Source organism: Labrus bergylta, chromosome 12 (genome assembly GCF_963930695.1).
Source record: "Labrus bergylta chromosome 12, fLabBer1.1, whole genome shotgun sequence".
NCBI classification, from domain to species: domain Eukaryota; kingdom Metazoa; phylum Chordata; class Actinopteri; order Labriformes; family Labridae; genus Labrus; species Labrus bergylta.
Genome location: NC_089206.1, coordinates 20,985,986 through 21,002,114, shown reverse-complemented (window position 1 = coordinate 21,002,114; position 16,129 = coordinate 20,985,986). Strand labels below are relative to the sequence as shown.

The 16,129-nt window shown below is 43.7% G+C and overlaps 1 protein-coding gene across 3 annotated transcripts in view; it reads left to right on the top strand.

Annotated features, from left to right (window-relative positions):
- Positions 1 to 16,129, top strand: part of plch2a (phospholipase C, eta 2a) — a 162,960-nt gene that overhangs the window by 77,479 nt on the left and 69,352 nt on the right. Inside the window, exon 1 of one of the 3 annotated variants that reach the window (XM_065961559.1) lies at positions 6,640 to 7,105. The exons of the other annotated variants lie outside the window; for them this stretch is intronic. Coding sequence (XP_065817631.1) covers positions 7,063 to 7,105 — 43 coding nt within the window. The 5' untranslated portion in view covers positions 6,640 to 7,062. Of the gene's footprint in view, positions 1 to 6,639; positions 7,106 to 16,129 lie in introns of those variants that run through there. 3 annotated transcript variants of the gene reach the window in all.

Below are 16,129 nucleotides of genomic sequence, written 5' to 3'. Positions count from 1 at the left end.
TAACAGGGGTGTGAATATCCCACCTTGAACCGACAATGTGTAAAGGGTTGTTACTTCACACACTCCCTCAGCGTGTTCTGCTGAACCTGACGAGTCCGCCTCACAGCTCGTCCCCTGACATTATTCAATGAACGCGTTCATGTTGTGACCTTTGTGACCCTCAATCAAACACGGAGAAGCCGGGCAATGTGCTTTTTGGTTTTTCCATTTCCTTCAGGCCACCTGAACCTCACACACACACACACACACACACACACACCAACACAAACGTAGAAACACACACAAACAAACACACGAACATAAACAAACACATACACACACTCACACACACACAAACATAAACACACACACACACACACACACAAACACACACACACACCAAAAGAAACGTACAAACACACACACACACACACACACACACACACAAACATAAACACACACACACACACACACACAAACACACACACACACCAAAAGAAACGTACAAACACACACACACACACACACACACACACACACACACAAACATAAACACACACACACACACACACACACACACACACACACACACACACAAACACACACACACACACACACACACATTTAATAAGACATCTATGGAGGACGCAGCTGGCCTGGCCGCTTGTCCAGCTGAGGTTCTCACTGCACTCTCTCTCCTCCGTCCAAACTCTCAACATGTGACTGTGTGTGTGTGTGTGTGTGTGTGTGTATGTGTGTGTGTGTGTGTGTGTGTGTGTGTGTGTGTGTGTGTGTGTGTGTGTGTCTGTAAACATGACAGAAACACAGCCACATATTTAACTTGAAAGAGCTGGATCACTATCAAAGAATGTTTTTTTTTATTCCAATTACAATGTGAGCCGAGGATTAGACACATTTCTTATGTTCCCTCAGCTTCGCCAGAATCATTTCACGGCAGCTTAAGATAAAAAAAAGATGAATGTTTAAATAATGTGAAGAAAACTAAGAAAGATTCTGGGAGCGTACGGTTTTCTTCTAAATCCACTGAAGGAGTGTGTGAGTGTGAAACAGAAACTTTGCTGTAGGTGTTGATCTCGTTGTCAGGTCTTAAAGCAGCTCCTTCCTCTGTTAGTCGACAGGGTGTCTGGTTTCTCATGTGGAAGCTGTGGAAGTCGCTCTGTGACCCTCACTGAGTCTTTGTGGTTTCTGTCTCGACTTTCTTATCGGGCTTTAAAGAGTCCGGCGGCAGCATCTCTTGGTTCTCCCTCGTCGCTGGCTGCAGGATATCGACCTCCGTGTTTTCCTCGGTCGAGTGATTTTATCAATCGTCCTCGGTGCTTTCACAGACGCTCAGGAGATAACCCGCTGCACTGCTGGAGAGCTGAAAAGTGGCACATGTAACCTCGAGGTGACACAATGTGCGACCATTATGCTCACGGCTCCTCATCGATTGTTTCTCTTTGTTGTTTCCTGAACAACAAACATGAATCCACAGCCTGAGAATACAAACACCGTCGTCCTGCTGCTGGACCACGATTCAAACTGAAAGTCTTTTATAGAGAGTCAAATAGTAAACGATTACCTGAGCTGTTGTACAAACTGTTACCTTCAGTATCCCCGCTCTTTGTCTCACTGCTTTAAACACACACACACCAGGTAGCATCTGTATTTCTGCCTTTCAAATGAAGTTTACAGCAGGACTCGATCCCTGCACGTCCTGCATGTTGAACATTTCTATGCTCTGTCATCTCAAGCAGATTTTCTCCTTTTATGTTTTAATACACATCTGTCCTTGTGCTTCTCTTTACTTAATGCATCGATGATTGTATAACTTTTAAAACAGGTGATGTTGATGTTTTAGTCGAGGGGTGAATGCAGAACATCAAGGCAAGTTTATTTATGTCGCACATTTCAACAACAAGGCAATTCAAAGTGCTTCACACAAGACATCAAAAAGCATCATGACAGAGGAAAGAAAAGAAACATTAAAATAGAAATAAATCTGAAAATATGTTCAAATAAAAATAATTCAAATTAGATTAATTGAAAAAAATAAAGTTAAAATATAAAAAGAGTTAAAAGTTACAGTGCAGAGTTAAAATTTTAAATCTTATTAAAGCTGTTTAATGAAAGGCAGCTGTAAACAGGTGTGTCTTCAACCTGGATTTAAAAGAGCTCAGAGTTTCAGCAGACCTGCAGTTTTCTGGGAGTTTGATCCAGATATAAGGAGCATAGAAACTGAACACTGCTTCTCCATGTTTGGTTCTGACTCTGGGGACAGAGAGCAGACCTGTCCCAGACGATCTGAGCGGTCTGGATGGTTCGTAATGAATCAGGAGGTCACTCATGTATTTTGGCCCTAAACCATTAAGCGCTTTATAAACCAGCAGCATCAGTCTGGTACTGCATGCTACAAAAACAAGAGAACTGCTGCTCCCCATTTTCAAACTCTCATGTAGTGTTACAGAGCTGAACGTGTGCAAAGCTTCAGATCATGAGGTAAACGTTTGTTGGTGTAATCCCAGGATGAGTCAGCAGAGGGCGCGAAACGGCTTGTTCTGCAAATCACACCATAGTTCCCCGATATTAAACCAAAAGACGTCTTCAAGCCTCTATGTTAGCCGCTGAAACCGCTCACATAGACCCTCTTCTCCCAGCACTGGAGAGCAACACCTAAGCAAGACTCTAATCTAACCCCCCCCCCTTCATCGTGGAAAACAAAAAGATCGACATGTTTGCTTAAAAGATGTTTTTAACCGTTCTCTCATTATCGTGAGGTTTTTAATTTGATTTTTTTTTCTTTTTTTATGATTTATTTTGGGCTTTTTGTGCCTTCAATCGAGCTATAGGACAGTGGATAGAGCCGGAAATCAGGGAGAGAGGGGGGAATGACATGCGGGGAAAGAGCCACAGGCTGGATTCGAACCTGGGTCGCCCGCTTGAAAGACTACAGCCTCCACATATGGGGCGCGCACACCAACCACCGCACCACCAGCGCCCCTCTAATTTGATTTTTTTTTTATGACCAACATTTTTATTGTTTTCAAATTTTTTACAACAGTACAATACCAGACAACAAATGATATAGAACAATGCCCAACAAGGGTAACACTATCAATGCAAGACAAAAAAAAAGAAAGACAAACAGAAAAAAACGAGAAAAAAAAACCAGATCTGACAAACAAACATTATAATTAAGTCAAATTAAATACAGGAATAAAGCAGGACGATTAAAATATATGTAGAAACGTAAAAAATAAAAATAACAAAGTTCCACAACCACAACATGATTATTTCAGATTAGGCTGCATGGAAGTGTTAAGTTGTCCACCCTTTACAGAAAATTGTGTTTCCATAAGATTTACAGGGGGCTGTCAGCCTACATCACCAAACCAAGATGTGTCAAGCCTGTTACGAATAGTGAATCAGCAGCATGCTGCTAATAATTTCCAGTCAAAAGACAGAAGTGATGACTGCTGTTTAGCAGAGAAGTTAAGAGCCTGTGACAGTATTAATATATTTTCCCCACTTAGCATTGAATAAGTCTAATCTGTCTACCATCCTATGTGTTAAATCTTCAAAGGCTGCCGCTACACTTAATTGCCGCCTTCCATTCTCTAACCTTTAATTTTATTTTGATGAATCAGTGAGTCGTTGCAGCTCAAGTCCTCGTTAGAACGTCTTCCTGCCGTTTGACAAGAACTTAATTTAGGAGTTTCTATTGATGGAACTTTATTTGTTTCCTGTTTTAATTTTGGCCAGCAGCACGGCTCTTGGAGGCGTCGTCAGACAGTTGACATGAACGTTAACACATTTTGTTCTTCTCGTGGCGTCCACTCCCCTCTGAGGACGACTCAGAGTGATTTCTGTGATGCGGCTGACGTTCAGTCGCCAGTGGAGGGTCGACCTTTTTGGATTCAGAGTGACATAATGGGGACTTCCAAACCGACATTCAGGGTCCCCACGGGATGAGTTACAGTAGCACACACATGGAATCAGGTCAGAATCTAAATATGTCCGAGACTTCAGTTTGTATGGAGGAGTATCGGGGGAGGGGGTGGAGCTTATTTTAATAATATTTGGAGCTCTGACATGATGCAGTTTAGCTTTCAGTGTCCAAACATTTGATCCAACAGATCAGGTTGTAAGTATCATTCTGTGGACTTCTCTCAGGCTGGATCCAAAGAAAGTACTGGAGCACACCAATCACTTAAGTTAATTATTTAGGTTCTAAAGGAGAAACGCTTCAACACTCGGGGTCTTCTTCAGAGGCAAAACTGAGATCAGGTTCTACTTTGATCCTTCGGGGGGAATTGCTCATGTGACTTTCAGCTTGATGAATTCTCATGTGAAACATTCCTCTTCATACATTAGCCTGGTATCTGTGTTCCTATTAGCATGGTTAGCATACGTCTGCATATACTTAGAAAAGATTTATCTGTCTCTGAGACCCAGCGACAAATACAAAGCACGACTTCTGCTTCTGATTTGTTTTGGCTCAAAGGCTAATAGACTCAACCAATTATAAATAATATTTTAATTTTGGTCAATTTTGCTTTGTTTTGAACAGCCATTAGTTACCTCCAAAAAAGTATTGTGTTATATTGGGGCAGCTGTGGTTCAGAAGACTAGAAAAGAAATATACAAGCTCAGGTCCATTTACCATTTATAGAGCCCTACAGGACATGCATCCATTCGTTTGTTTGACTCTGTTTTCCTGTGATAACGAGTACATTTCTGTTTTATTTCTCTGAACATCGACTTATTTATCTTGCTTGTTGTGTTTAACATCGCTGGTTTTCCCGTGGTATAGAGTTAGAGTAGAGTGTTTTTCAGTGTTTTACCAGCATTATTATATAAAGATGACAACATGAGTCATGAAACTCACAGACAATTATTCATTATCACAGGAATATTGAGTAAAATATAATTTATGATTCATGTCTGCTTGGGACTTCTGCACTTCTGTTTCTTAATATTTGTCAAGTTTTAGCAAATAATAAAACCACCGCTGTTCTCTGTCCATGGTGCTGAAATATGCATCAAACTAGACGTGAAGACGTGTTTGTGTTCGTCTGGCGTCACATGAAAACATAATAATGATGCATTGTGTGTGTGAAAGAGAGTTTCTGCTATATCAAATTTTTAAAAGCTTCATAAAACGCAAAATATTGAATTGAATTCAGCTGATAAAAGGCTCCTGAAGGTAGCATGGACTGATCATCGACACATCTAAGGGAATAATATTCATCTGTGCACTGATGCTCTTACAACATGCACTTGCTTCAGTCCCTTTGCAGGCCCTCCTTTAGGAGACCATTACTCTGGTCACTGTGCTCCCATGCTCTCAGCTAACTTCTATCTGTATCTGATGGCCCGAGGCGCGGCCGTGTGAAACAGGTCCTGTTGCTGCGCGGTGACTCAGCCCATGGTCACTGTAGCGTGCCCGAAGCTCCTTCAAGCAGCAGGAGGTGATGCACGCTAATGTACGGAGGAGACCCCATAGAGAAATGAAGCTTGACTTTTTGGTTGGAGTGCAGGTTCGGGTGTAGCTCCTGCGGCTCTGGATTATGATGATACTTCTGCAGACCGAGGAGCAGCCCCTCTGAAAATGCATGTACTAAAGACCGGGGGTTTGTTGTTCCTGCCTCATGAAACATGCATGAGCCGAGACAATTCACAATGTGTATTATTCATGCGAGAGCTGAAGCTTGCTGAAAATACAGTAAACTGCGTTCTGTATTTGATGGTGATGAACCGTGACTCTAAATAGCTTCATTTCCTCCGCAGCGTCCCCGCAAACATTACAAGGTGCCTTCATAAATTAACTCACTTTAGCTTTAGCATTAATAAGAGCTGTCATTACATCTCCACTTCATCGGGCACCCACTGTACATGTTTGAACCGTGGCCACCCAAGAACTGTAGGGTTCAGCTGTTGGCTTTATGAGCACCGAGAGAGTCAGACTGGAGAAGACACATCTGAGAGGTTTTTTTTAGTAACTAGACTTCCTTCTTTTAAGAGTGCATTCCTGCTAAGACATAACACCTTCTGAAATTGATTATTGCAAATCTGTCAGAATAATCTGCAGACTAGTATCTATTCACGGCTGCAGGACCACCATGCAGGTTTACTTTAAAATAATAAAACATCTAATTTAGAGTTCAGGAGATTTTGCTCAGGCTTCCCCTCCAGGCAGACTCTCCTGCTGTTAAAGTTTGTTCCTGCTTTCTATCAGTAGTTGGAGTTCCTCTCCTGCTGGCCTCAGACACAGAAGCTGAGAGAAGTTCCTCTTTTGCCTCTCGTCTTTCTCTTGTCCCCCCCCCCCCACCATCTGCCTCTCCCTTTCTTGGCCAACTGCTGGGACAAACCCATCCACGCCTGGCTGCTCTTCTCTCTCAGCAGCTCTGCGTTGAATAAAACATGCGCGCCACACGCTGCTGCTGCTGCTCTTTACTTCTTGCAAATCTCAGCCACCTTCGCATCCCTCTCCTCGCTCTCCCTCTTCACTCTCCTCCCCTTTATCTCAGCAGATGTATTTCAGTCCATTCCCTTCTCTCCTCTTTCTCCTCCTCCCTCTCAGTGCTCCCTCCCTCCCCCCATCCCTTGCTCCCTCCCTCGGTCTAATAGCGCTCATTCTCCCAGGTGATCGGCTTTGAACTGAGTGCTTCCCCCCTCTCATACAAGAGCCGTGAGTGGTTGACTGCACTGAGCACGCTCCCAGAGCTCTCCAGGCAACACCTCCCCTCCCTCCAGTCTGTACAGTAGAGGCAGAAGAAGAAGAAGAAGAAGAAGTGTGCAACATCTCACTATTGTCTCCTTCCTGCCACACTTGCACACAGAAACAGAGAAGATGGGTTTTAATGAGGACAGAGAGCGAGGAAAGACTTTACAGGAGGGATAAAATAGAGAGAGGAGAAGAAGAAGATAGGAGAGTTCTCACCAATTTCTGGATGATGACACCCACCAGGCGAGGCATGTCTGTGACTGAAGAAGCCCCCCACATGGCAGTTGGGTCGAAGCCAGCTCCTCCATCCCTGTTTTAGCAGCACATGGCGCTCTGTCTCTTTTGGGAATACACCGATGGACGATCCCAGCAACGTTCGCAACCTGAGCCGAGAGAAAGGTAAGATAAGGGGGCGCTTCACCGCACTTTTACTCACATGCAGCTCTGGAGAAGTAGGCCAGCTGAGGATGAAGAGCTCCTCGTGCTCATGTGAGGTGAGAGATGAGGAGGAGGAGAGAGGCAGAGGAGTTTCTACTTCTTCCCCGTCACTTTGAATTTAACTCCGTCTTTGGCTTCTTTTCACTCGATTTGAGCTTTTTGCAAACCTGCACATCTTACTCTGATGAATGCTCTCTGCTCTCTATGATTGATAAATGTTTAAAAAGTGGCTCTTGTGTCGGCTGAATCTTGAAGTTCTTGACTGGATGTAAGTGTTTAAAATTTCATCGTCTTAATGCTCTTCCTTTGTGTCGTTGAAGAGTCGATGCAAGCTCACATCCACAAAATGCATTAAGGCTGGCATCTTTCTTATTTAAAGATAATAAGCATTTCAAGCGTATTGGGTTTGGATTTGGAGTCGTTATGACTTTATGAAATCTGCCATCAGATCTTTAGAAACCCAGCGGTTCAAGGTCCAATCCAATACTGCCCTCTACAAGACAGACATTTCCACCTGCAGGACATTGTTGATGGAAGCAGCCATCTGTGTGTTGACCCGGATTAATTTCACCTGCAGGAGTTTTTGTTCAGGGTGTTGATGATCTTAACAGGGCGGGATTAAGCTTGTGCAGAGGTAGATCAGTTCTCTCATAGTGCGGCGACAGATAACACTCATGAGATCATTCAGCATTACACTCCAAGACGTAAACCAGTGAAACCTCAACAAGGCTGAAATTAGGGTTTTTACTGACAACAGTATCAACTTTGTTTTAGCTTTAAATCTGCTCTTTAGGATTCACAGACTGAAAACATGGAAGGTGAACTTGAGGAGAATGTGAAATCTTTAAAGAGCCCATATTATGCCCTGTTTGGGGTTCGTATATTTAATCTATGTATCTACTTTTGTACGTTCACAATAGATAAAGTCCAAAAAAAGTGTCTGTTTTCATGTACTGCTCCTCCTTGCTCCCTCTACGCTCTGAGTCCGTCAGCTACACTCTGTTGAGCCCACACTGTTAGACCCCACGTGGGCCAAGTCTGCTCTGATTGGTCTGCCGATCCGCTCTGTCGTTATTGGTCAGTTGCTCAGCACGCGTCTCGGAAATGTCCCGCCCCTTTTACCATATTGGGAATGCAGCCACTGGCTCCGTCTGAGGAGAGCATAAACATCAGCACCTTAGCACTACTGTGCTACTGCAGGCTACGGCATATCGTGGGCGTGCTACAGACGTTAATGGGCATTCAACATGAGCTGCAGGGCTTGCCACAACGAGCCAATGGGCTTAGATCAGTGATCTCACACTGACAATAACGTCGGACTGACACATTTTTATCGAGGGGGGCTAGAACTGAGCGTTACATGCAGCTAATGCTACAGCTAACAGGAGGACGTAGGAGAAGCCTACCTGAATTTTTGCACATAGATGTGCCTAAACATGCACAGGACACATGGAAAACACACTAAAGAGCATATAAAACCAGAAAAAGCATAACATGGGACCTTTAAGAATAAATATGGGTATTGCAGCAAAGGTTGCTAGGTATGCTAACTGCTATTTATGATCTGGATGAAAAACATTTTGTGACCTCTGAATATTTTCAAGTCTTCTGCTTGCTCTTCTCAAAGCTACCGTTTGAGGTTTCAGTATGCTGATTGTAACGTGCACCTCAGTCTTCAGTTAAAGCCTTAACAGCAAAATGAGCTGTTGTTTATAAAGGGTTCTGATGCTCAAGTTTGAGTGGATGCTTCATGAGACCCTAAACTTTCAGATCTTTAATGAATTTGTTGAAGCCAGCTTCCCGGAGTCTTTCATAATCCATCACCTGCTCAGGCCTGTTTTAAAGGCGGTCACCTGGGAGGCAGCGCGCTAACAAGCTCCCGACTAAAGTTCCGTTTCCAAAGTCTCATTTTGTCTCCGTCAGCCTTAGCGACAGAATCAGAGGGAGCGCGAGCAGAGACAGCGAGGAGGAGGAACAGAGGTGGGAATGAAAGGAAAAGGAGGCAAAATGAAGTCATCTATCTTTGACAACCCATCAGGGCTTATACGGACCCCTCCAACCTCCCTCCCCCCCCCCTCCTCCTCCCTCTTATTCTTGCAAGCATTCCCCCAAGCCCCAGTAACCATAGAGCGAGTCATTAGTGCTGGATCTGTGCGGCTCACAGGAGCAGAGCAGGGGGAGAAGCAGGGCCGAGCGCTATAATCAGACTTTCACAAAGCCATACAATGGAGCTTTAATGTTTGTGTAGCTGAGTCAGATTCTCCCCCAGCTTACTTTAAATCATTGAAGACTCCTCAGAGGGGCACAGCTGCTAAACCCACCTGAATATGACTGATACTGTGTGTCTGTGTCGAGTAAACTGAAGAATGCATTACTCTCAATTGGAACCTCTGTGGACAGCTGTGTCGTTTTTAGGGAACTTTTAACTCATTTTAAGGCGTCAGTTTGAATAGTATTCATTGCAGCGTATGCATCCTAATTTGGTGCTCTGGTGAATATTTAGGGCAGCAGGAATTTAAAACACAGTGTGTGTGTGTGTGTGTGTGTGTGTGTGTGTGTGTGTGTGTGTGTGTGTGTGTGTGTGTGTGTGTGTGTGTGTGTGTGTGTGTGTGTGTGTGTGTGTGTGTGTGTGTGTGTGTGTGTGTGTGTGTGTGTGAGACAGCCGGTGCTACAGTGTTGATGATGTGTTTTAGTGTGTGTTAATCAATAAAGGAGCTTTGTGGCACTGAGGAAGAAGCTGGATATTCTGCTTCTCACCTTGTCAGAGATCACAGCCTTCATAGTCTGTGGTCCTATACTCTCAAAATACATTATTTATTTTTAGATGTATAGTTCAGCTTTTTATCTTACCAGGAGAAAAACCACAAAGGTGTCCTGGTCGAGACCGGCGGCATCGTTTCATACAAACACAAGCAGCTACACATGCGATTACAAAGAGATCCATGGATAAATGAAAGCAGGGATTCTTCACTGGTCCATCCTCAGGACATCTACATGAAAATCAGGACTCAAATCTCACATTTTTCAGCCAATCAAATTTCATTCATGAATAAATTGTGCAGTTTGGACGTCAGACGGTACCAAACATGTGGCCGAACAAACAAATGTGTTTTGACTCCATTTCAACCCACTGAAATTTCACTGCGACCCACTTCCTGGTCCTGACGCACCAGTTGAGAACCAATGCAGACGTTTTTCTTTTTTTGCTTTTCTTACTACTTCACCGGTCTGCAACACCACCAAGCACAAAAGACTAGACACAGCATGCAGAATTGATCCTATAAAGGAACCCACAACATCATACACTGAAGGTTTTGGTCACTAACCAGCCGACTCCATTCCAGGTGGAAATGGCTGTGCTGTTGATACTCACAGTAAACCTTTAGAATAATCAGTTATTTGTGGGGTCTCTTTGCTTTTGTAGAACATTTTCCAGCCTGTGCTTTAAATGATAGACGGTGCTGAGGAGAAGCTCGCTGCATACCTGCAGTACGATGCACAAGAAGCCGAGTTTGTGTCATCAAGTGAGGAACAGTTAGAGCGGCTGTGCACTAAAGAACTCCCGCCTGGTTTCACGAGTACCTCCTCCACAGGCCACTGACCAGCTCGCCTGCTGCTGGAGTATTGATCTGCTATAAGGCCACATGTGAAAATACACTCCTCCTGCTTTCTCTCCGTATCGTCTCTGTAACCTTCACTTCCATCACGTTTATTGCTAAAGCTCCTTAAGTTGCATGATGCAGTCTGCAGAGCGTGTTACGGCTCATAAAGAAGATATTAACTGTTGTGTTGTGCTGACGGACCACATGGGATGCTGCCAGCGTTTGATGAGCATCCTTTCATGCAGCTCGTCAGTCAGGAGCTGCAGTACCCCCCCACCCCCCCACACACCCCCCACATGAATGAAACCCTACAGTCTCTTTAATAAAGGCTCGGGTTGCAGGGTGAGGCTTTTTTGACAGGAATGATAATGACTTTTTTGGAGGCATCAGAGGGAATTTGCAGAAAAGGCCCTGGGGGCAGTTGAATCACCAGCCACTGTCAGAAAAAACTCCAGCTGTTTGATATGAAAGCTGCAGCGGAGGTAGCAGAGAGGACAGTGTGTCAACTGGATATCAGTGGGAGTTAGCTGGATATTATTCTGAGTCATGTTTCAGTTTGAGAGGTGGACACTGATGTTAACATCTTAAGGACAATACCTGGCTTTGGTTAGTGTTTGTATTCCTTCACCCTTTATGTGGAGCTTATTAGAAACATGCAGAGGCTTTTTAGGTCGGGTACAATCACTTCTATCTGAACCACTTCTCTTGCCCTCTTCCATCGCTGCAACACCTGTTGGTTTGACCTGATAACTGCTCTCATATCTGGACAAAAAATAAATATTATTCAGGTCGCAGGATGCTTCAGACCAGAAGGGTTTGTCCTCGTATGATCTAGAAATCTGGACTCAGGGATAACCCTCACCATACATGTCGTTTTCCTCAATCTAGCCAAATCTGAACTCCACTGATGTCAGATCAGTGAGCAGTCATATTTGTTGTTGTAATTTGTTCTGGAAGGCACCAAAAGACGCTCAGCTCGGTCCAATCATCTTCAAACAGGAAAACATGGGAAGCTGTTGAAAAGCAAAGACTGGTTTTTGGAGAGAGATGGACGCACAGATGGACTGATCAAGACAAGAAGGGAAGCCTCATTACTGAGAAACATTAAATAAATTATCACTTTAAAAAGGACGGCCAGTCATATCAGAGCAGGAAGACATCATAGGAAAGAGTCCAAAACATAGTCACAGTAACCAAAAATTCATCTCTCTGTTTCTCTAATCAGCCAATGCTTTGTAGCTCTGTTCAGGAAAACTCGAACAAATGGATCCAATCATCTCACACTCAACACATCTCCATCATTTTGTCATTTCACTGAGAATAACCAAAAGCTGAGTGGCGCTCTTTAATCTTGCGTCTCAGCAGATGAAAGTAAAGGTTTTTACTGCGGGTCACTCACAGAGAGAGAGGACCCTCTGTCCTCATGAAACGTCCCGGATGATTGAGAAGAACATTTAGAGCATCGGTCTGAATGCTTCCTCATGAGATATAAAGCAGAGCGTGATGATGCACACGTTTAAAAAAAAAGTTAGCTGTTAGCTGCATTCAGACGATCAAATCTAAATAGAATAATGGTGTTTGTTTGCACGCGTCCTCATTCTTCATGCACGTCTTCAGAGCCGTCTGGGAGCCTGAAATGTTTGACAACAGACCGAGTTTGAAAACAACAAAGACGAGTGGCAGCTTTCTTTGTGATCCCAGATGAAGAGCTGATATAATCTCTGCTCACTGTCACATCACAGACTCACACGAGTGTTGTTAAGCAGTGACAGAAGACAAACATTTATGTTCAGGACGCTGTGACTGGCTCATGCTGCAGGAAGTGAGCACGAGATTCGATGGTTGGTCTGTCTGTCGGTGTAAAACATCGGTCGAGAGGGAAATGTTTCAGTCGCTAAGACTTGTGCCAGCCACACTCACATTCACACCTACGGGGAATTTAGAGTCAGCAGTTAACCTAACGAGCATGTCTTTGGACTGTGGGAGGAAGACGGAGAGATCAACAGCATCTGGGATCGATTAATAAAACCTTGATCTCTCCTCCCCCCCGCCTCCCGGCCTCTAAGGAGTATTGAACTTTATGTGTGATGACCACGTGAGGATCTCGCCATCAGTTATTGATATTCTTCTTTTACTATGAGGACAGAGGTGCAGTCATTGTGCTTCATCAATACCAGTGGGTTTGGAACCTTTCACCTGATGTGCTTCACACTGGAACAGATGTTTGAATCATTTTTAAAATGTTGTCAAATTCAACGATCAAGAAAAGAATCTTGAGTTTCAGCGCTGCGTATCGTCAGCTTCTGTTCACACAAACGGACTCTGACATTCAGAATCCTGGATTTGTTGAGCTGCATGTAACCGTTTGTGTGTGTGTGTGTGTGTGTGTGTGTGTGTGTGTGTGTGTGTGTGTGTGTGTGTGTGTGTGTGTGTGTGTGTGTGTGTGTGTGTGTGTGTGTGTTTACTGCATATTGCCGTTGTGAAAATGTCACATTAGATCTCGGGTCAGAGAGCAGAGGAGCTGGAGGGGATCTCCCGAAGAGAAGCAATGAAGCTTTTTATTGACCAACTTGTCTTTGAGTGTTACGTCTTGTTCTGCTCACTGTTACATCTGAACAGACGGAGATGTTGACACAACACACACACACACACACACACACACACACACACACACACACACACACACACACACACACACACACACACACACACGAACACACATATGCATACAGACAAGAGACGTCAGGAGATAATATTAAAAACTTATTTCAGAATGTAAATCCTAAAAAAGGTATTTCTAGAGTTGCTTGTTGATACCAGATTTGTTAACCTTGGGACGATTCTAGTACAAATCAAACAAAGTCGATACCTGTTTGGATACCATGGCAACAAAAAATCCAGTTATATCAGGTCATCTCTATCGCTTAGCTTAGCTCTAAAATAAAGGCCTTCCTTGTGTTTTCTTTCAGCCTTGTTAGCACCATGCAGTGAAATTAGCCTCGAGCTGGTGGTAGAGAAAAAGAAGTCATCGTGTCATTAAAGGGTCTTTCTTTATTACTATTATAATAAAGCGTTGGGGAACGTCTACAACCAAAAATAACAAGGACAAGAATCATTAATATTTCCTCATTGAACGAGAGGGAGGAGCTTATTGACCTTGTATAAAGATGGACTATGGCTCTTCCTCTCCTGCTGTTGTCAAAAAGTGAAGCCAAAATTCCCCCATAACGGTCGCTGATATCTTTTATATGATGGAGCCGGAGACTGTGCATTAGAGAGGCAGTATAGGGGGAGCGCGGGGGGGGATTTAAGCAAAACACAAGTGTGACTTCCTGATAAAAGGTCAAAGGTCACTCAGGTGGGTTCAGTCCACAGCAGAACAGATTCTTGTGTCGTTTTTAAGCAGCAAGTTCAATGTTTCTTGTGTTAGTGTTTCGTAAAGTTGGTCTGCTTCCTGTTGGACAGGAAGGTGACAAACACCGGCGGTTAGCTTGTGCTAGCGTGCATTAGCTTGCAGTGTAGGTACTTAGGAGCGCCTGCCGGGGGCCGCTCCGTCACTCTGACATCTCTCCATTAGTGCATGTTCATAGGATCCTGTTTGTGTATGTGCGTATATTTCAGCCTGTGTGTGTGTTGCATGACTACAGAGTGTAAAAACAGAATTTCCCCTTGCGGGATCAATAAAAAGTAAATCTAAATCTTAATCTTAAACGTACACACTACATCCTCCAGGGGGCGGGGCTTCTGGGGGAGATGAGTCCAGTAGGAGGAGGAGCCAAAGCATCACTACTCTGTCATCTGTTTACAATAATCATGTTTCTCCTGGTCCAGTATATTTTCTTTTTTTCATTTTGCCATACACATCTTTCTTACCATGCCATACTGTTAGTACGAATTTTCATGAAATTCATTAATCTTGTAACTTCGTGAAATGTATTAATCAAGTCTGCCTACCACGTGTTAACACTCCTACTTTTAGGTGTCTGAAGCTGTAACTTATATGAGTGAAGCACCTAAGTAGTAGCAGATCTATGTTTGGATAGGAGCCAAGCATATGTTGTCAGCAACTGTTTGCTAGACAAAGAGTCTACAGTTGTTTCGTATACAAATCAGTGTCATGTCATCTTTATTGTTTTATGGTGATGTACCCAAATGGAAAGGAATTTGTGGGTTGCACCTTTTTGACAGAATATAAGCAGCACTGTGAACACTGTTACTTTGTCAGCACTTTGTCAGTCAAGTGATTTGGAAGCGTGCTTGTTTGATGAAGTTGTCTGACCTCGGCCGATTAAATGGTGTTATAATCTCCAGTCTGTTTCACGATTTCTTCATTGGATTTATACAAACAGAAACAACCCCCACCTAACACATACTTATTTCATGTTTTAGCTTTGCTCCTTGATGTTGTGTTCTTTTTTCTTAATTTTGTTCATTGTTTAATGACGGGGCTTTGTGTCTTCTATTTTTACAAAATGGAAACATCTTTTACAACTACAGGAGCTACAGCTGTAGAATTTCCCACCTATTCACTCTGTCCTCGTTATATCATCAACATGACAAGCAAGTGCTTCACTCTGTCTGGTGTTCAAGTCTGTTAAAAATTAATGAAGGAACGAAAGGGAAGCAGCACTTTATCGAAGGCTTTGTCATGTTTTCTTTGTCCTTTCTTTCCTTTTCTCGCTGTCACAGTTGGAAACAGTGAGATCAATGCTGCCTCATGTACACAAACACTCACTGACCGATGTGTGGTCTGCGTCATTCGAGCTTCAGGGACATTGGCTGCAGCTTCCTGTCACCTCCTACTGGCTCTGTCCCGCTAATCCGTCATCCATCCGCTCGAATCAAAACTCAAAACTTCACTTTCACAAATGCAGTCATTCACAGGCATCTCGCACTGCCCGTCTGCAGGATCATCCACTAAATGTCTGATTTCATTACTAAAAGAAGGGGTTTGAATCGTATGAAACATCACACTGGAGGTTGCTTTCTGCAGACACAATGAGAGAGAAAGTTAATTCAGGTTGCAGGAGATGTGTCTCACCTCAGTGAGCATGCACGGCTGAGCTGATTCCTGCTGAAATAACCTCTGCACACACACTCTGGTGTTTCATTAGAAGCTCTGTGAGAAGAATGCCCGGCTAGAATATGAGACGTCTGCAGAGGCACGGGGCGCGGCCCTGCTGAAAGGGACAACAACAAAGCAACAGAGCTATTATTGAGACTTGGCCTTTCAGCGGGGGGGCTCGTGTCAGGTCAGGATGAGCAGCGGGGCAGCGTTAGCAGGCTGTGCTCTTCTTCTGTCTTTGATCAGAGATGTTGATCCAGAAAAGTTTAATCTGAGAGTTTTACTGGAGGAACAGGAGTGCTGAAGATTACAAAGGAG